Source organism: Rattus rattus, chromosome 1 (assembly GCF_011064425.1).
Source record: "Rattus rattus isolate New Zealand chromosome 1, Rrattus_CSIRO_v1, whole genome shotgun sequence".
Lineage (NCBI taxonomy): Eukaryota > Metazoa > Chordata > Mammalia > Rodentia > Muridae > Rattus > Rattus rattus.
The window spans coordinates 258,565,199-258,587,366 of record NC_046154.1 but is presented as its reverse complement, the minus strand read 5'-3'; the positions used below and the strand labels follow the sequence as shown (position 1 = coordinate 258,587,366).

The following is a 22,168-nucleotide window of genomic DNA, read 5'->3' as shown; positions in this document are numbered from 1 at the left end:
AAAGGAGCATGGGCTCTTAGGAAAAAAGGTTCTCACGCGAGGCAGCTAGGACGGGGGAAATGCAGCTAGTGAAGGGGCAATACCCTTAGTGGTCCCGGGACTTAGGCTGTCTACACCTAGTCCTCCCCCTTCCCTCTGGTTACTTTGGAGACCCCTGATCATCCCATCTCGGGTGTTGTGATTTTTGTTGCTGGACTTGTTACTGTTCTCCTTGCCTGTGACCCTCACCAGGCCTAGACTTCCTTGGCTATGTATTTGCAGTCAGGGGTCTGAGTGAGTGCTGCAAACATTGGAGGAATGGCCCAGGGGACTGTTGGTGTTGAGGGCTAGCCACCGGACACCTGAGCCCTGCCTGGCTCAGGTGAAAGGTGAGCAAAGCAGGTACAAAAGGGGCAGACCCAATGAAGATGGCAGAGGGGTGACCCTTGTGTGGTGGGAGGTGGCTGTGAACTTATCAGCTCTGCTGCTCTATCATCACGACTTCTGGTCCCCAAAACTGGACATGGGATAGGCTTAGATCTTTCCTGGAGCTATGATCAGGAAACCCATCAGGACGGATTCTGGGAAGAGCCCTGCTCACCACACTTCAGGTGCTGAGTCAAGAGCTGGGGAAGCAGCTGAGGCTCCTGACCTGGAAAAAAGGTGAATGCGGCAGAGGCCAAGGGCAGAACCACGGGACCCAGTGAAGGAAGCAGAGCAGGCTGTGAGGGAGGGAGGGATGGAAGGAGGGAGGGATTTGATCCTTGGGGCTAACTCACTTTCAGAGGGATACACCCCTTATACACTTCCCAGGATGGGCCCTGGGGTTGGGTGGGGCAAGCTTTCCCAAAATGGGTGTCTTTGGTCTGATTGTTCAGGTAGAGCTTTTCCTTTTGTTTCAACAGGAGTCCCAACTGAGATGAGCCTAGGGTAGCAAAGGTGTGTCCCACAGGCTGCCTCCGCATCTGCAGCCTAACAATAACACACATGTTTTCAGTAAGAATGATCCTTTTTATTGGGGGTTAGATGCCCTGTCAGAAGGTCAGAACATTTAAAAAAAAAAAAAAAAAAAAAAAAGACAACATAGACTTTAGACTCTTCCTGGACACTATGGGCCCGCCCGGTCCCTAGGCCTCCCAGCGCTCTTCCGTGTCCACTCTTACATGTCTGGTGCAGCTCCAACCCCCACCCGAGTGTGCCAGTCTGCCCTGCTGAGCACAGAGACCACTGCACCAGGTCCAGAGGGTCTTTGTTTTTAAGGCAGTCAAAATGTGTAGCCTGATTCAACACCAGCTCCCAGGAGCCCCTGGGCAGCTAGAACTGGGGTTTGACCTCATGTGGCCAAACTAGTGCCAGACCCCCATGTAGTATTATTAGTGGGGATCAGGTCTCTCCAACTCAGGCCTGTACATCTGCCCTGAGCCTAGAGAGACCCTGTACTGTAGCTGGGTACAAAGTGCAAAAAACGGCTTTTCCTCCATGCGTTAAAAATACAGATGAAACCAGCGCCTGGAGATCCGCACCCTTCCTGCCCATCCGATGGTGCTGGCCCCTTAGGGTCTTGTTCCCTCCCCAACTCCTGCAGGTTGAAGCTGCGCGTCAGGGGCCGCATTGCCACACCAAGACCTGGGCCTGGGAATGGCCAGGTGCATCCTGTCTTCCAACAGGACCAAGGGCAGGCAGGAGAAACATGAGCTGGGTCATCCAACGGGTTCCACTGCCAGCTTTACCAAATGCAGCATTTATTTTAAAGTTAAATTAAAAAAAATTGCATCACCAGGTAGTCTTCTTGATTAAGGAAGCAGCCTGACCAGGGTGGGCCATAGCTGGGCGGCAGCCATTACACAGGGCCATTTAAGGCAGCTCCGTCTGGCAGGGCATCTGTCTTCCTGCATGAGTGGAGAAGAGGCGGAGTTGCAGCATGTGACCTTCTAGAGTTCATCCAGTCCACCTTACCCTCTTTGGCCAATTTACTTACCTGTCCTTTGTCATTGTCCCCAGGGTTGCAACTATGGCTGGGGCTGTTGTGGTTACTGCCATGATTGGTCCTGGGGGTACTGCAGTAGCCACTGAGGAAGAGACCACTATGGTGGCTGTGGGAGAGCCTGCCTTGCTTGGTGCTATGGTAGCCACGGCAGGACTGATGGTCACTTCTGAAGGTGCAGGGCAGGCAGGGGCTAACACGGTGCTGTCAGGACACTCAGCCCTGTGTGGCAGACAGGCTTCAGTTATGGGTGCCCCAACCTCACCGCTGCATATTTCAGATACCCACAACCAGCTGGATTGAGCAGCTCCTTTCTGCTTCTGTCTAGCTTTGTAGCCTGAGTCCCAGATAGTGGGACAAGCTGCATGACTACTGTGACCTCAATCCTTCCTATAAGCAGCCTCAAATCCTAATAACCGTGGAGCTTCATTTACTGATGGCCCCACTGGCATTGATTAAATTCAACTCCACCTTTAATGCTATCTAAAGGGTCCCTGAGGGCCAGGCATGGTGGCACATAATCATGCACTTAAGAGGCATGGGCAGGCAGGTCACTGAGTTTGAGGCCAACCTGACTTACCGAGAGAGTTCCAGGCCAACCGGGGCTATAAAGTGAGATCTGTCTTTACAAAAAAGTAGGGGTGAGTAGGCGGGATTATATAAGGCCTGAGGGCCTTCATACCCAAGGCTAGCCTAGTCTAATTTAGCCTACCCACAAGTATCAGATGGATCCTGCAGAACAAAGATACTAGCTTTGTCCCAGGAAGGGCAGGGAGGGAGGGAGGAGTTGTAAAGGCTGAGCAAAACTTGACAGTGGTGCAGCGATCTAGCAAGTTTTGAGAATAGCTTTATATGGGGTTTACTTTGTCTTTTTTTGCAGCAGGGTTAAAGTATTTCTCTAAGGAAGGCTTTAGGAAAACAGGATGATGGTTTTACAGATTTAAACTTTTAAGGCAGGCTATTAGTTGGATGTGGTGGTCTTCCTCAGTAATCTGATCACTAGAGAGATGGAGGCCGGAGGGTTGTGACTTGAGGCCATCCTCTGCAACACAGCAAGACTCAAACAAGCCTGTGGACTCCAGTCTAGGACTCCAGTCTAGGCTTCCTCGTGGTCAGCTTTATCACATCTGAGTCAGTAAACATGTGAACCCTTCTCCAAGTCTTGGCTCTACACTTTTGCTTTCCTGCACATCTTTTAGATGCATAGTGTTGTTGGCTTTAGGGGCGATGTCCTGCCTAGGGTTCCTAGAACACTGAGCCAGGGCCTCAATGAGCTTTGGACATGAGCAGCCAGGGGCTGTGGGCACAGAGTGTGAGACTATGAGCCCCAGCTGTATACAGCAGTTCTCGGCTGTGAGCTGTAACCTTTTACAGTTATGTTTAGCATAGTACCAAAGTTCCAGTCATGAAGTAGCAACAAAAATAATTTGCTATTTGCAAATTTCTCACAGCATGAGAAACTGTATTAAAGGGTCACGGCAATAGGAAGGTTGGGAACCACTGTGTTACACCAACCATGGATTCCAGCTGATCTCCCAGCTTAGCTAAGGGAAACACTTAAGACCCAATATCACAGAGGACCCTCCAGAAGCACAGAAGTGGGCAAGGCCTACCCTGTTTGTGAGGGGGAGTAGTCAGGGCTAGTAGGACCCAGGGCCTGAATGCATGATGGTGAACTTGTGCTAGGCAGTCTGGCTGGTGCCCACTTGTGTCACGAACAGCCTGGTGTCAGGTACATCCCAGACTTGGAAGTGTAGGTAGGGACAAGACCAGAAAGCCCACAGATGACATTCATTCAAGATGGATGCAAAATCCAAAACAAAATAAACTCACATGGTTCTATGGTCAAGAGCGTAGTGTAATTAGTACCTTGTCTCCTGGTAGGGTCCAGCCCTGACACTTCTATTGCACCCTGAACTCATGTGGAGATCCTGCCTCAGGGCGTTTGTACGGGCTGCAAGCCATTTCCAGTATCCTGTATCCACAGGCTACGCCTTACGCTCCTGAGCCTCCCCACCTCTCTCTGCACCTGAATGCCAGGGCTGTGAACTCCCTGGTGAACATGGGCTTAGTTATGTGGAGAGTCACTGGGTAGCTCCTCGACACCTCGGTCCTGTATCTTCTCATCTTGACCACTCAAAATAGAAACGCTTGCTGGAGTGGCTGGCCTCTGCAGGGGGATAGTGACATTCCTGGCTCCTTCCCTAGGGAAGGAGGGCCTTCAGACGACACCTCAGGAGGACTCTGGCTTGTCCACCTGTGAGTTGCTTCTACTTCCCAGCCAGGTCTTGGACTACAGACCCAGTCCCCAACCCTGAGGTGTGTTTCGTCCTACTGTGTGAGCATGCAGGGCACCTGACTGGAATCAACAAGTACCCGACCATAAAGGGCCCGGCACAAGAAGGGCAACAGGAGAGGGCTAGCCAGAGCCATATGCTTGCCCTATACAAAGTTAAGGGTGATGGGCCACTTTTCTCCCACTATCTAAGACAACCCTAGAGTTAGCCAGCCCCAGAGCCTGGAAACCAGGTATTCTCTGTAACTGGCCTCTGTAGTGGAGACTGTCCTCCCAAGTTCCTGGGGAGCTCTTGGGACACCCAAGTTCTATCTTCTACTCTTAATCATTTAAAACAGAAAATACAAGTCCAGCCCTCCAGTTGAGCCTTCCCCTTGGTAAAGAGGCACTGTCTTTTCTAGAGACAGCCTCACAGGATCATTAGCCATGGTGCAGCAGCAAGGAATTCCAGTCTGGCCTCCACCTGTTTTCAGGGACCTGACATCTGGCCACTGGGCCCTGTTCTCAGTGCTACAAAGCTAGCGACTTGTAACCCTCAGAAGCCACACGGTGTTCACAGGGCCCCCAGGAAAACTTGGCATTCCCTTCGCACCTGCCAGCAGCAGCCTCTGCTGTCCTGGGTGGTGGGGAGGCCTTTCCAGTATGGCCTGCGCACAGAGCTTCCACAGCACCCGCTGCCTTCTCGTCATCTTCACTGTCAGATCCCCCAGAGGAGCTGCTGTCAGAGGCTACCAGTGGGGCCTTTCTAGTGACACACACGTTCCAGGCACAAGGCGAGGTAGGACCAACTATAAAAGAAGAAATCCTGCGATATTTGTGAGGGCAGAGGAGCCAGAGACCACAGCTACCATGGCGTCAGCGGCCTTGGATTTGCATGAGCCAGTGTGAAAGACGAGAGGCTGATGTTGGCTCCCTGAGTGTTAGACGTGTGCATGTGCGTGCTCTCGGGAACCACATGGACTGCTATGTATGTGGCTTCCGTGTGGACTGTCCCACTGCTCCACAAGGTGAGTAAGATATGTGTGTGCTCTTCTCAGAGCAGGAAGCAAGGGGTCAGAGACGCCACTTCAAACCTAATGCCCAGAAAAGACGTCAATCTTCTCACCTACTCTAACCCAGTCCAGTTTCCTGGGAAGGAGATGAAGAGCAAGGACTTTTCGGTCAAGTCCCATGTTGGCTTCCCATCAGGGACACATCTACATAACTTAATGTGACTCAAAGATGCAGGTGGGTTGTACGGTACCGACCTGAGCCATGAGGGCACCCTAGTGGGTATGTTACCCTGCCCTGTACCCCTAAAGCTGGAGGACCCTAAAGCTCTTCATGTATTGCACAGTGAACAGTACATGCTAACTCCAATCCCACAAGTATGTAAGGATCCCAACACCACAAAGACAGCCACACCTGGGGCCTTAACCACTTCCCACTTTCTCAGTGGGGTCTAGCCTCGCGTCAGGCCTGGGAACTAGTCAAGGCAGGTGTCTGAGCTGCTGCTACTCACAGGCTTTCTCTGGGCCTGGACTCTGGTCACCCTCAGCATTGCTGTGGTCCATGTCCACAGGAGAGCTGCACCGGGGCCCTGTCTCAGAGCTATAAAAGAAGATGAGGACAGGCTGAGCCGATTGGGCAACGCCGGTCCTGACACCCAACAGGCATGACTCCATTTCTGATGTTTGTTACCAGCAGAAAGGCTGGAAGTCGGTGAATTTGGCCCAGCCTTTCTCCTCTGCAACTGAAGGACCAGCCGCCCAGGCACTAGAACCCACATCCCTCGCAGCTCCTGAAGCTGCAGACAGCGGGTTCACTGGCTCATCAAAAACTGCTGTCCATGTAGTACCTGCCAGAGGGAGACGCAGCAGTCAGGAGTAGGCAGGCCTCGTACGTGACAGACAAGGGAGAGGCAGCACTCACGGAGATGGGGAGAGGATCATCAGAGATGAACAGGAATGCAAGATGCTCCCAGTTAGGAGTCCCCAGAAGAGCACTCCCTGTCTCAAGTGACAGGGATGGCAGCACTCCCCAGTAGTGCCTATTGGGGCTTTGCAAAGGGTAGTATGGCCTCCAACCCTGAACACTTGGGAGTAAGGGCCCCTGTAAGTTACCTGGAAAGGGTCTTGTAAATCATCTACTGGGACAGAGCGCATGTGTGGGCATCAGTGTTTGCTGAGGCAGTGCCTCATGAGATAACTGTAAGGCCCCGTCTAGCCTCCAGGAAGGCTGATGGTACAAAGTAGGTACCATCTCACCTGTCCCAACCCAGGTCATAGCAGGCTCTCTGCTCCCTTTGATGCTGGCATGGGTGGCCCCTGCTGTGGGTGTTCCTGCCCTTGCAGTTTCTTGTCAGCCCCAGCTAAGGTGCTAGCAACTCCTAACAGAAAGACGGCTTCTTGCCCGTACCCTGAGTATCTAGGCACCCAGAGCAGATAAAAGGGGCCTCTGAGGTAGGTGCTCCTGAGTGCATCTGAGAGGAGGCACACAGCAACATACGGGTCACATGGGCTTTTCCTTCCCTAGCAAGGCCAATGGATGCCAGCTGTGCAAGTGCAGATGCATGCAGGCAGCAAAACAGCAGGGAGTAAGAGCACTGGGCTCTCGACTAAGTGCAGAGCAGAACCCAGAACACCTCGTGAAACCATGTGTAGATGGGGAACTGGGTCACCAACTGCTGGGAAAATCCCTCAGCCAAGTCACCACACCCTGTCCTCAGTACCCACGTCCCTTGTATACTCTTCAGGTACTACCTGCTGAATCACTTTCTGAGCGCGGGCCTTCTTTCTGTGTAGGGGATGAAGGCGTGGCCAGTCCAGGCACATTCCTAGCTGTGGGGGAGCCAGTCTTCCTGCCCTGGCCTCCATGTCCCAAGGCCTTCTTTGAGTAGTTTTCTGAGGTGTGAGGGGCTCCAAACCTGGGCAGGCATGAAGGGAACAGACGCTTGGTGAGCCTGGTGATGCCCAGTGCAGGAGAACCTGTGGTGGCTCAGGGACTGGGCCAGGCTGGGTACAGGACGTCCAGAGTAAGCACTGCTTGGCTCCCAGCTTCTGCTCTGGTCTCTGCAAGAAGGGTCACTACCCCTCTAGGAATTGGGGCACTTTTAACAGTGGCTGGGTACCCAGGGCTTAGTCTTGTGCCTGCCCCCCAAGGGTGGAGGCTTTGGGAGAATGAGGGAGCCCACACCTGGCTCTGGCCATCACCCGGGCCGTGCATCGAGTCTCCTCATCCTCCCAAATGTCCTCCTCGTCATCATCGAAGGGCTGGATCCGATCACTGCAGCAAGCTTCAAACAGAGCTGCACTGGGCTGTAAGACAGAATGAGGAGCTGTTTTCTGGAGAATCTGGTCCCAAAGAACTCCAGAGGGCTCGCTCACAAAACACGGCTGACAGACAATGTAGGAGGAAGCAAGGAGGGAAACTGCTCCCAACTCCCATGGAGGGGAGCCTCCCAGTCCCAACACACAGATATACTGGCCAGGGCCCCATGGTTCCAGCCACCTGTGACAAGGACCAAGTTGTGGGCACAGCCTGAACTATCTGCAAGTGTAATGAAATGCCACTATGCCCTGCAGCAGCCCCTGCCCCCAGTCACTCACACTGTCCTCATCGGCTTCAATGTTGAAGTTGATCTCTGCAATCCGGTCAAATGGGGCACTGCAAGAACAAGGTCCCTCAGTGCCACCTCTACTCCAGTGGGCCTGGCTGCCCTCAGCAGTGGTGGGACACTGGCTATCTCCTGGGGACAGCGGGCCTCACTCCTGGCAAGATCACTTGGAGCCGCTTCTGCGGTGCAGTGAGTGGCTTAAGGAGGAGGAGGTGCTAGCCTAGAGCCTGAGCCTTCATGGCGGCTGCACTCACTTGATGTTGTCATCCTGGTCTGCAAACTCCTCATCGTTGAAGCCAAACTGATCCACAAAGTTTGCTGTCATCTGCTGGATCTGGTACTCAGAGAAGGCCTGGGAGGAGAGGGTGCTGCTATGGACCAGGCTGTGGCCAGTGGCTGCTCCTTGGAGCCCACTCCACTGCTCAGGAGCCTCTGGTGAAGCAGACAGTGGATTTTCCCAGAGGTTCAGTGTTCACAGCGGTTGTGCAGTCGCTTACAGAAGAGCACCTCCTTAGTCAGCTTTCAAGCTTAGTGTCCCCAGGACTCTCAGCAAGATAAAGTGACTTTAGGGTATTCTCCCAGGCTCCCCTCTCCCCCAGATGTGCTTGAAGATGAGTTACTTTTCTCTTTTGCTATGCAGTGTCATGGGAACTAAGCACTACCAAGGACACAGGCTCCAGAAGGGCCCGGCAGGGTGCAGAGTGCCGGCCATGCCCTCACCTGCTGAAGGGACAGCTCGTTAGGGAAAGTACCCTCAATGTCCTCGTCCTCACTTGAGGAGTGAAGGTGGTGAGTGCTCACCTAAAACACAGGCCAGATGGGGTGGGCATGTGAGCTAGCCAGACCCCACCCAGTCCATTCCAGCCAGAGCCCCAGGCCCAACCCAGCCCAGCCTGGGTCTCCCCCTCCCCAGCACCCTCCCACACCACAATCCCCTGACACTTGTAGGCCTGTGCAGCTTACTACAATGAAATGCCAAGTGAGGGCAAAGCCTCATGAAAAACAGCCCACCCTCCCTGATCCGTAATGCCCTGGGACACAAGCAAAGTCCTTTACAAATGAGCCATAGCTCTGGAGGGAGGGTACCAAGAAAGACAACACTAGCTTTGCAAAGAGATCCTTAGGGAGCCAGCTCTGCTACCAGCACGGTACGGCATGGAACAGACTGCAGGTCAGGGGCTGAGCTCAGTGTCCAGTCCTGCCCTGCGCTTCCCTCCTCCACCTGTGCTGCATATGGGACTAGCAATGTCGCCACGGAAGGGGCCCCAGCTTCCTCACCAGGTCCACAGTGTTCCTGCGGTTGGTCTCCATCAGTGTCTCTTCCACAAAGCTCTCCCAGCGTCCACGGCAATCTGCAGGGAGCCCTGCAAGGTAAGTGCTACTCATAAGTCCTTATGAGTACCCTCGTGAGTATGGGACTTAGGAGTCCCAAGGGTAGGGCACTCAGGAACCCTAGCAGGCAAAGGCTGGTCCAGAGAGGGACAAGTTATGCTTCTTCGATCAGCCCACTCAAGTCAAACAGGGGCTGCTGATAGGAAGTAAGCCAATACAGCAAAGCGGGAGGGCTAATGTCCCACAGGGCCTTAGGCGCCAGCAACTCTGAGCAGCGCAATGCTCAGCTTGTCCTACAGAGACCTCAGGGCGTGAGAACTCTGTTGTTTTCTGTGCTGTGAGACATGGTTTCACTATAGAGCTCTGGCTGTTCTGGAGCTCAGTATGTAGACGAGGCTGGCCTCCAACTGCTAAAGATCTGCCTTTCTCTGCCTCCAGAGCAGTGGGGTTAAAAGTCTATGCTGTCAGGCCTGGTCTAAACTACTTGCTGGTACATATGCACACCCTAAGGATCTGAGGAAGCGAGCACCTTTCTACTGCATTCCTTCTAGGCCTGGAGTGTGGAAACTATAGCCTGAGCCTGATCTAGAACCTTCTGCTCACCCTCACCTCCCATTTGCTGCCGTTCCCTTCTAGCAATGAGAGAGCCACCCCAGCTTGCTCACTGCTCTGCCCTGCTGCCCACTCCTCATGTGTGATGACGGACCAGCAAGCTCAACTCCACCAGACACTGAAGTCTAAGAAGACGGGGGACAGGCAAGTGGCCTCCAAGATACCACAAGGAAAAAAAATCCTCTGGTCCTCAGTCATGGGGAGAACTACCTGGAGCTTCCTTAACTTATACTTGTTGGGGAGATTGCATCAGGGACTATGCACAGAGCAGTAGGCGCCATGTCTGAGGACAGGAGCTCTGCTATTTTGCTTGGGGTGCAGATTCAGGGCTCCAGGTCTTGCTGCCCACAACTTGCTTCTAGGGGACAGGATATCACCCATACTCATAGCCTCCTGATACAAAAACTAGGCAAGGCCCTCTAAATTGTGAGCTGAAAACAAAGCAGGAAGGTGAGTCAAGACCTCGAGGACAGGCACATCTCTAGAAAGCCTGTGAGCACAAGAGAGCCTGGTGACTGTTCATGGCTCTAGGCCAGCACTGGAGCCACGAATTGTCCTTGGCAGGCTGAGTCTCTTCTACTCTCCAGATCTCTGGTCCATGAAGAGGACAAAGAAGGCTACATGGTTTGTCCTATATCAGTGTAGTTGTAACGACTGAGGACAGAGGGCAGAGGGAGGGGAGAGTAGTGGGCACACCTCGGATGACTTCACTGATGTGTGTCTGCACCGGGCCCTGCTCCAGGTTCTGTACAACTGCGTTGGCGATCCTTGTGAGGTGGCCCATATTCCCACGTCTCATGCCACCTGCCGCCCTGAAAGTGAAATGAACTATTAAGGAGGTCATTCAGCCCAGGTTTTGCCCAACTTCTTGCTGGGAAGGCCAAGTGACAGGCTGTCTGAAGGTCATCTCCACTGTCACCTGAAACCTAGGCCTTTGCCTACTTTGCGGTTGTCACTCCAGGGTAAATTCTAGGGAGACAACCTGACCAGTCCGTGCCTGACCAACAGCCTCACCTCTAGGGCACTGAAGATTACCGAGCATCTGGTGTGCATTAAGGTCAGCCACACCTCCCTCGTCAGACCAAGAAACACTAATGAGACACCATGGCCCACTTACAGACAAAGATGGACGCAGAAAGCTCAGAACTGGCCCAGCTCCACCAGAGGCAGGAGCGACAGAACAGCTGAGTCAGGACTGCTGGTGGCACTGCTTGTGCAGGGCACTGTTTCTGGGACACTGTCACTGTTGGAGCTGTGTAGGGCCTCACCAAGTGAGCAGCTCTAGGCTCTACCTGTGCACCTCACAGGTCCTGGGTGACAGTCCCACAACTGTGCCCACCTCCGCACTCCCCAACACTGCCTAGAGCCCACCTGTTCTCAGAGCACGACAAATGAATGAGGGTGGCCACTGAGCCCCAAGAGACACAGAGCTTCCTAGTGCAGGGAAGGCTCAGACAGATGCTGCGGAAAAGCTAACACACACAGGGCCAACAGTGTGCTTCGAGTTTAGTAAGAGTGGTACTCTTACTAAAGTGTAAAATAATACACTTAAAACGAAAACTAAAGAATGCTTGTGGCCAGCACATGGGGAACTGAGGCAGAAGTTCTAGGCCAGCCTGTGCTATATTGTAAGACTATTTCAAAAAGCCAAAACATTGGCTGGTTGTAGTGGCACATGCCTTTAAACCTAGCATTTGTTTGGGAAGCAATAGCAGACTCCTCAGGATCTCTGAGTTTTAAGTTTGGTTATGTGGTGAATTCCAGGATAGTCAGGGCTACATAATGAGCCCCACCCCATCTCTCTCTCTCTCTCTCTCTCTCTCTCTCTCTCTCTCTCTCTCTCTCCCTCTCTCTCTCTCTCTCTCTCTCTCTCCCTGTGTGTGTGACACACACACACACACACACACACACACACACATCACAAGTGCACAATGTACAAACAAGGCAAGTGGGAAGGGGTCACTTACCCACTTACCTACCACTGTGTGGCCCAGCCATCTCCTACTCAATGCCACTCCTCTCCATGCCTCCCTGCATCCTCCTGCCTGAGCAGCCCTTACTGCTGTATACCCAGTAGCAAGATCCCTTCTAGAATAGTCCCAGGCACATATCTACATTAGACACTGCTGAGCCTGCCATGGAGCCTGGAGTCTTGTGCCCAACATCCTGTAAGTAAGGTGCAGCTCTAATCGGCAAGAGGGCTCCTCAGAGTTCTTACTGTGTGTTGTCATTGGCTTCCCAGGCTTCCAGGATCCTCTGAACCAGGCAGCACTTCTGGAACAGCTGTGAGAGCAGAGCGGCAAGCAGTGTGAGAGAGAGCCCAAGGGCCACACTGCCTCCTAGGTGCTGCAGGTAGTGAACTGACAAATCAGCACGGAAGACCCTGTGGCAATAATGTCACTGGTGCTCAAGGCTCCAAGTCCCATGCCACCGAATGGCCTGAATACAGTGAAGGCAGTCTGTGCTCCTCCAACACGCCACGACGACTTCTGCCTCCCCTCCTCCCATGGGCCGCCACCTAGACCTCTGAGCACCTCCCACCAGCTCTCTGGGGGCCTCAACATTTTCTTTTTCCCCACACAGACTATTTTCTTGGATGTTTGTTACAGACGCCAATTCACGCTTCCATGTCACTATCCAGGGTCCCTGCTGGTCTACATGGCCTCTGAATAATGCTCGCTGTCCCCAAGTAGTCCTTGCCATTGTAACTGCAGGCCGCATTGCTGGGCTAGCCTGTGGACCAGACTAAATGCACCTTATCCCATAGTAGCTCCTATAGGTTTGCTCACAGGTTCCCAGGATACCCACCCCAAACAAATGGCACTGAGACCTTCTGAACCCAGTCAAGCACCGTGTCTACGAGGCCTTTGAGCAGAGACCCAGGAACCCTCTCCCAAACCTCTGCCCTCCTGTGAGCCCACAAGGTCCAGTGTTTGTTCTCACTTTAGAGCTGGGCAGCAGTCACAGTGGGGTTCAGCTCAGGTACAGCTTATGGCTCCAAGCCGTTTTTCCCTTTTCTTCCCTGGCAGACATTCACTAGGGCTGCTCTCTACCAGGGGCAGTACTAAATGCTGATGTCAAAAGAGACTGAGCTGCAGGCTCTAATGCTAGGGTGACCCACACAGGGGAAGGGGTGGGGTAACAACTATGGTCATTCTCTGGGAATAAGGGAAGTCACAGAGAAAACTGGTACAGCTGGCTTCGGGGTCTAAAGTTCCAGAAAGCTTTCTCATGAGAATTGAAGTCTTGTGTTTTCTTTGTGTTTAGTTATAAGGATGGACTGGACAAAGCAGGAGTCACTGTATCCGGGTAACTGCCAACCTAGATACAAACCACAAGCACAAGCTCATCACTGCAAATGACGCCTTCTCTTCCCCATCACCAAATGGATGTCTCTTTACACTTTCATGTTCTTGTGGGTCAAAGGTGGCAGCACCTCTGACACGTGTGAGGGTTAGGAGAGCGTGGGAAGTGCTGGCTGCAGTTGGCATAGCCCCACGGGGCCTGGACTTACATGGGTCACCATTGTGTTCTCAGGAGGGCTGGTGATGGACGAGGTGGTCTCCGGCTTCCCACCCCCATCTCCACTCCCCTGCACAGGTTCCACTTTGCCATCTGATCTGCCAGCTTCTGCCTGCTCCTCCAGACCAGCGTGGGAGAGAATAGCGGCTATGCACAGCTCCACTTGGAAGTGTAAGAAGTTATTCCAGGTGTACTTAAAAAACAGGTCCTGAGCAAACAGACGACAGAAGACAGTCTTAGGCGAGTTTGTTCCAAACAGCTGAACAACAAAGGTAAAAGGGAAACGTTCTGTGGAAAATTCTTTGTTCTTTACATTAGAAGCTTAACTAATTTGGAATTTTTTTCTTTTATGGTATCTTTATTTTCCTATAAAACTTAAACTCTATACTTTATAATTTTTACTACAGTATTTTTTAAATTATTATTCAACTCTAGGCATTTAAATTTTCCTTCATAATTTTGTCTCTAACCAGTGAGTAAATAGAGCATGTTAAACTTGGGACTCCACCCAGGATGAGTGACACCCCTCTCCTCCATATGGACATGAGAATACGGTATGGCAGGCACCCCTGAAAGACTAGAGCTCAAGTGCCACTGACAAAGTCTAGGCAAGGAGCAGTCTTGGGCCTCCTCTGCAACACGGAGGATTAAAGATACTCTGTCTCCCACAAAGCCTTTTCCAGACCAAGGCAGGAGAGGAGGGAAGGCCTGAGGCTGCAGCCTGACCTTTCCACTGCTGCTGGGTCCCACAGATGGGTGTCGGGGTGGGAAGGGTCACAGCAGCCTGCAGGCCCAGACCCAGCTATACACAAAAGGGTGCGTGCTGGGTAGAGGTGGGGGGAATAAGTCTGGGCCGCTTCTTTATACCAAAGATTACATCAAGCAGAGAAGTTATCTGACATACTTCTCCAAACAAAACAAACCAACCAACAAACAAAAAAACAAACCACAATTCCTTTCTGAATGTGCGCTGCACACCATTAATCCTAGCTCTTGGGAGGCAGAGGCCAGCATAATCTACATAGAAAGTTGCAGGCTATCTAAGGAAAAGGAAACCAATACTATGATAACATGTAATAATAAAAGTAATCAAAATAATAAAATCCTTGAGAGTAAACTAATGAGGCAAACAAACAAACAAAACAAAACAAAAAACAAAAAACCCCAGTGTACCCAAAACTACAAAACATGCTGACAGAATGAGGACCAGATTCATGTATTTATTTATTTTTGACACTCAGAGTTGCAGGGGTTTGTTTTCTTTGTTTTTTGTTGTTGTTTTATTTTTATTTATTTATTTTTTAAATTTCTACAGGTGTTAGGCTTACACATATGTCCTTGGAAGGCAGAAGAGGCCATCAGACTTTCTGGGCCTGGAGTCATAGATGGTTGTGAGCCACCACATCAGGTCCTCTGAAGACGAGCCAGTGCTCTGGACCACTGGGTCACCTCTCCAGTGTGAACAGGGTTCTCTGGACATTATCTAAGACTCTGTCACTGAGCTATATATACACCCTTAGTCCCAAAGTAGATCTACTTAAACAAGTGGAAAACCACTGATATTCTCTCAATTGACGTTACAGTGTCTGATAAAGAAATAGAGGAGAGAAAACACAAATATCTATACAAACACATTCTTACAAACGATGGCTGAAACACTTATGTCAGTCATAATCCTGCCTCCTGTACCTGGTCGTGTGGCCTGAGCTGGTATTTATAACTACGTTCTACAGTGAGGCATGAAGTATGAGAAGACGGGTTTCACTTTAACCCCAGGTGCCAGACTGCTTTGGGCTGTCCACCGCAGCTGACCATGATGTGTCTTGTGCTCTAGCAGGGAAGTGGTTTTGCTACTGCAGCCCATTTCAGTGATTGTAGAACATTTGGAATCCTGGGGTCTTTTCAAAAGATAGACACGAGATGTCCTGGTGGTGAAGAGCACAATGCTCCAAGGAATTCTATGTCCCTAATCAGCAGGCAGTAGTTTAATGTTATCGCTTCCCCCACCCCCATCTTCCCCTTCTGTCCTACCTAGTATCCACAAAGTAGCCAAAAGTCCAGCTACAACCTTCTTCTGCCCCAATCCTGTGTTTCCTCCACCCTTAGCAAGCAGCTCAGCAGGTCTTAGCTCTCCTGATGGAGCTATACCCTTTCTTGTCCTGCCTGGATTAGGTTGCTGCAGTTTCCCACTTAGAGCACTAAGAGACGCTCTAGAGGCTCTCCAGACCTGACATTATCCTTCTCACCTCCACTGTAGAGAAGCAATTCAACTTCCCCACAGCAGTCTGGTCAATCACCCCTCCTAACACTGTTATTTCCTTTCTTAGCCTGTGGATTTAAAATCAGAAGCTCAAAGTGGCCGGGGGCAAGTCTGACGTTCCAGTTCAGTGGAACGTTTGTTATAGCTCTTGGCAGAAGCATTCCCATCTCTGAAACCAAAATTTCCAGCCAGAAGGACTTAAGGTCGGAGAAACAGGAAGCAAAAAATGTTCTAGTGGGGTGATAGTGAGTAAAATTATTCCTTTTCACCCTTGATTCCACGACCCATGTATCCTGGCTGCTGGATGTACCGGACGCTGATTCCAAGCCATCTTCTGGAGACTCCTCCCCAGCCCTCAAGGCTGCTGCCACCTAATTGTAACTGTGTCTTCAAAGTTCATTTCATTTTTCATCAAACTAGCTGCTCGAGGGTGGTAAAGAACATGGTAAGATCAGTAATCTACAGCCACTGGATAGCTTCTTGACCATATATTGACTGGTTTTGACAAGAGCTACAAGGATGACTATTTTAAAAGATGAGGACCTTTTCTCTCAGGACCCTTCTGTTTTCTATCTATCTATCTATCTATCTATCTATCTATCTATCTATCTATCTATCATTTGTTAATTATTGATTTTTTTTTTTTTTTTGGAGGCAGGATCTCACTATGTAGCTCTCGCTGTCCTGGTATTCACTATGTAGCCAGGCTGGCCTAGTACTCACCGAGATCTGCCTCTCAGGATACTTTGACTTAAGAGAAAGCAAGACCAGACACCTGTCCTCTGCATCAGGAAGAGCCTCTGCAGAGCACTGTGGGCCTGAGGCTGACGCCTATCACTCCCTGTGCTGCTCAGTGTGTCTACCAGAGACCTGTGAGCAAGTCCTGATACCAGCACCTCTCCTCCGCATGTCTTTCTGTCCAGATGCTGAAGTGTCTGCCCTGGTTGACTCTTCTCCATGTTGAACTGCAGACTGTGCATGCCACGTACAAACAAGCAGAGCTAGCCAGGGGTGACTCACCAGCAGTAAGTCCATGGTGTTGAGCCGGCAGAGCTCCTGGTTGATGCTGGGTGTGTTTGTGTGCAGCAGTGCAGCCATGAGGCGTGCACCATGAAGACGAGCATTCCCCAGGGGCTCCTCTAGCACGCCAATAGTGGTCAGGATTGCTTTCTTCTGCAAACATAGGAGACCCAGCTGGAGTCTTAAAACCAACAGGGGCACTCACCTATGATATGCCTGGCCTAAAGAGAGTGGGGTGTGATAAGACAGGGCTGCCTACAAGAAGAAGTGACAGAATCCAAAAGATGAAGGACTCACTTTGTGCCCTTAGGACCAAAAGGAGTGGCTAAGGCTCCTTGGACTGTTACCCAGGCCTACTAGGCCAAAGGCCCAGTACTATGGCATAGGAGATGTGTCCAGTGTTCCTGATGGAGTAAAGCAAGCTGGAGCCCTGGACATGGTGGTGCTTGGCTGTGTGCCCAAGGAATTCTTTGGAGGATCCTGAGCTAAGAGATGCTAAGTGAGCTCTCTCAGAGGCTGGGAAAGCTTGATGCATTAGCAGTGTAGCTTTGTCCTCAGTGATCATGTGTGTATGTGTGTGTATCTGCCTGAGGGTGTACTCTGTGCATGTGTCTGCGCACCCCTGGGCACATGTATACCACAGTACACGTGTGAAGTCAGAAGGCAACTCTGTGGAGTTGTCCTCTCTGTTATCCTTATTCCCGGGAACCCAAGTCAGGCCATGGGGCTTACACAGAAAGCAGCTGCCTCCTCAGCCATCTCATGGCCCCAAGTCTGCACATTAAATTGGATTCAGGTATTTTCTAATGCATTTGTGTTTGGCAAAACAGAGTTCTTGCCTCTGTGAATCCTCACATATTAGTGGGGAGAAAAGACACTAAGTCAGTCAGTAAGTAAGGTAGGTGTACGAGGAAAAGAGGCTGCACGTGTGTATGGGAAAGGATTGTAATGTGAGGCTGGTGGGCAGGGAGCAGCCGAGGACCTTTGTGAACTTTACCCTCTCTTGGCTAGGAGTCTGCAAATGTCCCATGCCCAGGCCTCTCCTAGGAGAGGCAATGTGGGAATTTCTAGCTAGTAATACATTTTAACATCTGCCCAGTGGTTTCCAGTGAGCACCGCGAAGGGCAACATCAAAGCACACTTTACTCTGTGCTCTGTCTTGTCCTCTCCACTATGATACCCACATCTCTCAGTGCCCCAGGGATCTCTCCAGGCCTGACCTTTGGTGGGTTGAGCAGGAGCTGATGGAAATTCTTCAGCCATGGCTCAATGCCCTGCAGGATGCTGCTGCTGACAGAGTATGACCTTTCCAGTCCCTGAGAAAAGGAGTCCACCAAGCCTTCTGTTCTGTGAATAAAGACAGCAGACAGGCGTGGCAGACGTGCTGTGTCCCGTACATACTCCATTCACCTTGTCAACATTCTATTAAGCATCTTCCCCAAAACATGTCTGAAAAGGGACATTACTCAAGACTTCTACACACTGTTTGCTGACTGGTGTACTCTTGGCCCCTTGGCCAAAACGTTCCTGACTGAAATCCAAGATCACAGGGAACAGGAAGGGACACAGGACTTGTTGCCTTGCTGTCCCTTAATTCCCACCAGGGGTTGCCAGTCCTCAAGTGAGGACCGAGACACACTGGCCACATAGCTTCTTTGCCTTTTCAAAAACAATTCTTTCGATATATATTTATATTCCAATTAATAAAAATAAAACAAAATCAATGCAGAAAATTAATAATACAGGATCAATAAACTAGAGAGATTATCCTTTACTTAACAACCATAACTTGTTATGCCATGTCTTGTTGATATCCCTGAGAAGCCTTCTCTATTTTTTTTTAAAGGAAACTTTTTTGAAAGGAAGCAGAGGAGTGAATTTGGGGGAGAGGAGAGGCGTGGGCGGGGCTGTAGGAGAGGAGGGAGGGATGTATGAGTTGCAGATGTGATGTATGAGAATAAAGTCAAATGTAAAGACACGTAGTTGGACTATTAGTATTTTGCCTTTTTTCCTCTCTTTAAAAAAATTGAAAGAGGATCTTAGAAGCCCTTGGCTGGTGTAAACCCACCCACCCTTCTCTCTCACAGGTGAGATCAGTCCTTTTCTTTAAGTAACTGTGACCACACCTAACCTGCTGAGATCCCAGGGCCAGCCTGAGCCCCAAAGAAAGCTTCGCTTTCCAGAATTTATGTTTGAGTCCTAAAAGGTTCTTGTCACTTGAATTCTCAAAAAATTTAACCTTCGACACCAACTCCTTTCTCCTGCTCTCTCCTGTCTTAGCACTGACATTTATGGTCCCTGATTCAACCAGCTTCCAACAGTCACCCAGAAGACGGTAGCACCCTGAGGACAGTGGAACCCTGAGGATGGCAGCACCCTGAGGAAAGTGGCACCCTGAGGACAGCGGCACCTCTAAGGACAGCAGCATGGTGGCCTTCAAGCCCCACAGCTCCTTACCACAGACTGGTCTATGCTCTTGCTCATACTAGGATCTTCTTATCATGAGTTATCTTAGACTAAATAGGGCCTTTCAGAAAAGACCTCCCTGACCACATGCCTCTGTCTTCCAGGCCTACACTGACTTGCCTGCCTCATGAATCACACACTTTTCACACTAAATCACCTGTCCCTGTACAGTTTTCTAGGACAGACAGGAACACTGGGTGTAAGGAGCCATCTTTTGCCTGTCTTTGTCTCTTAGGACTCCAAGCGAGGTATTCAAATAGCAACTGATGGATGAAAAGGAGGTGAAGGGCAGTGAGGGTGGGGAAAGGGCTCAGTGGTGAAGAACCTTTACTAGGTGTGGTTGACAACACCCACATGGCTGCTCATAACCACCTGTAACTCCGGTTCTGGGAATCTGTTGTCCTCTTCTGGTCTCCACAGGCACTGCACCCACAGAGTGCACAGACATTCATTCCACACAGGCAAACATTTATACATAGTAATAAACAGGTCATAGCTGGGCATGGTAGTACAAGCCTTTTGAGGCCCGCCTGGTCTACAGAGAGTTTCAGGACAGCCAGGGCTACACAGAGAAACCCTGTCTCACAAACAACAACAGAAACCAAAAAGTGAAGGACATCCCAGAAACAAAATGTCTTACTGAACACTCAGCTTGCTTCCTTCCTTCCTTCCTTCCCTGCATGGGAGATATGAACAGCATGCAGCTGCATGCTGGAGTAGCCCTCCCTACAGGGGGTGCACATGCACTCGTACTCATGCATCGTGCATACTGGCTAACACAGTCCCTAGAGAAAACCGCATGTACTCCATACTCATCATACACATCACAGTGGCAGCAGCAGGGTTCAGGGCTAGGGCGAAGCTATGCCTGCTAGGAAGGGTCAAAGAGGACCTAGCTACAGCCACAAAGGAGATCTTTCAACCAGGGTATCTATCCACAGTATAACTTGTAGAACCAAAAATTAAAAACAGCATGTCCTGACCTTCTAGACACCCATCTCCTCTGGCGTAAGAGCAATGTATGCTGCTTTTCAAAGGAAAGGCTCACCCAACGCGCCTTGGCTCCAGCAAGGCAAGCAGCACCTGCATCCCACTGACCAGGCAGCTCTCCGTCTGATCCCCATCAAACATGTTCTTCAGAAGCTGCTCCACACAGTCCTGCCTGTTGGGCACATGCAGAGGTCACTACCTGGCAGAGCAGACACATAAACATAATGCAAGGACACTGTCTTCCCCAGAGGCCACCACAGCACCCTGAGCCAGGTGAGGCCTTCACTCTGGCTTTGTTCAGGTTCAAAGCCAGGTACTCCAAGCTTGTATAACACACAAGCCCACGAGTTCCAATTCCCACCACGGCTTCTAATGATAGACCTTCCTGGGCTCTGAACCTAAGGAATTAACTCAATTCTGAATTAGTGATGGCACTGTCATCTCCTGTGTTCAAAGCAGGCTCCAAGACAGTCCATAATTCAGAGTGAGGCCCACCATCTCATGGCGACTGTCACTCACGACTCCAGTGCTGTGAGGAGGGGATCTGGTTCCACAGTCTCCTGCAGCTGACTGCCCTGGTCTCTGCCCAGCCTGATGATGTCACAGAGTGCCTGAGAAGCATTTGACTGCCTCTGAAAAGACAAGGGAAACAGGCTCCCCTCAGCAAAAGACACCCGTCAGCCACATCAATCTTGCTAATGTATTTCCTGAGCCAGTTTTCTGTAAAGACTCCTGAAATGGTTCATTTGAAAGGAGCGTGTGTCTACTTTGCCCAGCATCAAGATGTGGAACCAGCTAGATTTTTTTTAAAGACCTACTAAACACATCCCCAGGTATTAAAAATGAGGCCCAAAATAGCCATGTATGTTGTATACTTTGTGTTTATTTCATACCTTTGATTCATATTCTAAAATGTAAGGAATATATAACCATGTTATTCTGCATGTTAAATTTAATATTAAGTAGTTGCTATCATTTACAATGAGTCCTGTGGGCTTGGGAAAGCAGGATAAGTCACTGAAGGAAAAAAATAGAGAACTCAATGTTCCTAGGGAAACACGAATACTGAGCCGCACCCCAGCTCAGATGTGTGCCCGCTGAGGACAGTTGTGGGTGGAGACGAGAGTAAACAAGAAAGAAACAGCTTGATCTCTGCACTGTCATACAAACACAGTAGGAAAAGTAGAAATATGTGTGTATGTAAGAAAGACAGATTTGAAAAGATTGCAAGGCTTTCAAGAGAAATGAAGGTAGCCAGGTTGGTCTGTGGCCATAATCGTGCCTTCAGGGACAGGGACAGACCAGTCACCCTCTGACACACATATCATGGTAGGCTCTACCCTTTGGAACACTACTATAGGAAATCTACACTTCAACAATTTCTCTTCCAGCTGTTGGGTGGGCTCAGTGGGTAGACAGAGGCCAAAACAGGATGGTCGGGCAGCAGTGAAGACTTTGGACACGTGTGGAATATGGATTGAGGACAGTGTATATGTGCCTAAGTATTTAGACTGCATTGCAAAGTCCTACGAGGATGAAACTCAAACTCTCCACAGCACTTACTTCTACAGGAAGGACGAGGATGGCTGGAAACAGAAGGACTGCTGTCACCTGTGATATGCTGACACATATCTTTTGGTCTTTGTCCACAGTTCTTGGCTCATGGTCTACTCTGACAGTAGATTATAATATCCTCCTCACCCCAGAGGGCTCCTACTCCATGACCTGGAATAGGTAATACTGCATAGAGGCCAAAAAAATCTGAACAGATAGACTTGGGTTTTCCTCCTAAAGTCTATTAGTAATAATCCTGTGCAATAAAGTCTCAAAATAAATAAAAAGTGAACCGCCTCAGAAAGCCTGGGTCTGGGGAGTTTCTGAACAGCGGAGGTGTGAAGGTTCCTGCAGAAAAGGCAGGGAGGCGCCACAGCCATCCTTCTGTGCACCTCTTTATAACGTCCTTCATATCACACCAGACATCGCCAAGAGTGTACAGAGGATCCAAAGTCTGCTGGTCAGCCAGAAGCACAGATGTAAGGCAGCACAATTAGGATGCGCCTAGGGACGAAGCTCTTCAGTCTGTGCAATCTGCTACTACCCAGCAAGTGTGAG

General features: G+C 50.4%; 1 protein-coding gene across 2 annotated transcripts in view; it reads right to left on the bottom strand.

Annotated features, from left to right (window-relative positions):
* Positions 1 to 969: 969 nt before the first annotated feature.
* The window catches only part of Ppp6r2 (protein phosphatase 6 regulatory subunit 2), a 72,591-nt gene continuing 51,392 nt past the window's right edge, over positions 970 to 22,168 (bottom strand). Inside the window, exons 9-26 of one of the 2 annotated variants that reach the window (XM_032919468.1) lie at positions 20,576 to 20,688; positions 20,115 to 20,228; positions 17,821 to 17,947; positions 16,601 to 16,753; positions 13,313 to 13,528; positions 12,017 to 12,081; positions 10,495 to 10,610; positions 9,133 to 9,218; positions 8,575 to 8,655; positions 8,109 to 8,206; positions 7,847 to 7,904; positions 7,434 to 7,555; positions 7,001 to 7,164; positions 5,940 to 6,096; positions 5,761 to 5,849; positions 4,852 to 5,047; positions 1,958 to 2,185; positions 970 to 1,868 (exon numbers count right to left, since the gene is read on the bottom strand). In XM_032919468.1, the coding sequence (XP_032775359.1) occupies positions 1,820 to 1,868; positions 1,958 to 2,185; positions 4,852 to 5,047; positions 5,761 to 5,849; positions 5,940 to 6,096; positions 7,001 to 7,164; positions 7,434 to 7,555; positions 7,847 to 7,904; positions 8,109 to 8,206; positions 8,575 to 8,655; positions 9,133 to 9,218; positions 10,495 to 10,610; positions 12,017 to 12,081; positions 13,313 to 13,528; positions 16,601 to 16,753; positions 17,821 to 17,947; positions 20,115 to 20,228; positions 20,576 to 20,688 (2,232 nt within the window). In that variant the 3' untranslated portion in view covers positions 970 to 1,819. Of the gene's footprint in view, positions 1,869 to 1,957; positions 2,186 to 4,851; positions 5,048 to 5,760; positions 5,850 to 5,939; positions 6,097 to 7,000; positions 7,165 to 7,433; positions 7,556 to 7,846; positions 7,905 to 8,108; positions 8,207 to 8,574; positions 8,656 to 9,132; positions 9,219 to 10,494; positions 10,611 to 12,016; positions 12,082 to 13,312; positions 13,529 to 16,600; positions 16,754 to 17,820; positions 17,948 to 20,114; positions 20,229 to 20,575; positions 20,689 to 22,168 lie in introns of those variants that run through there. The other variant, XM_032919460.1, reaches the window with a different exon arrangement.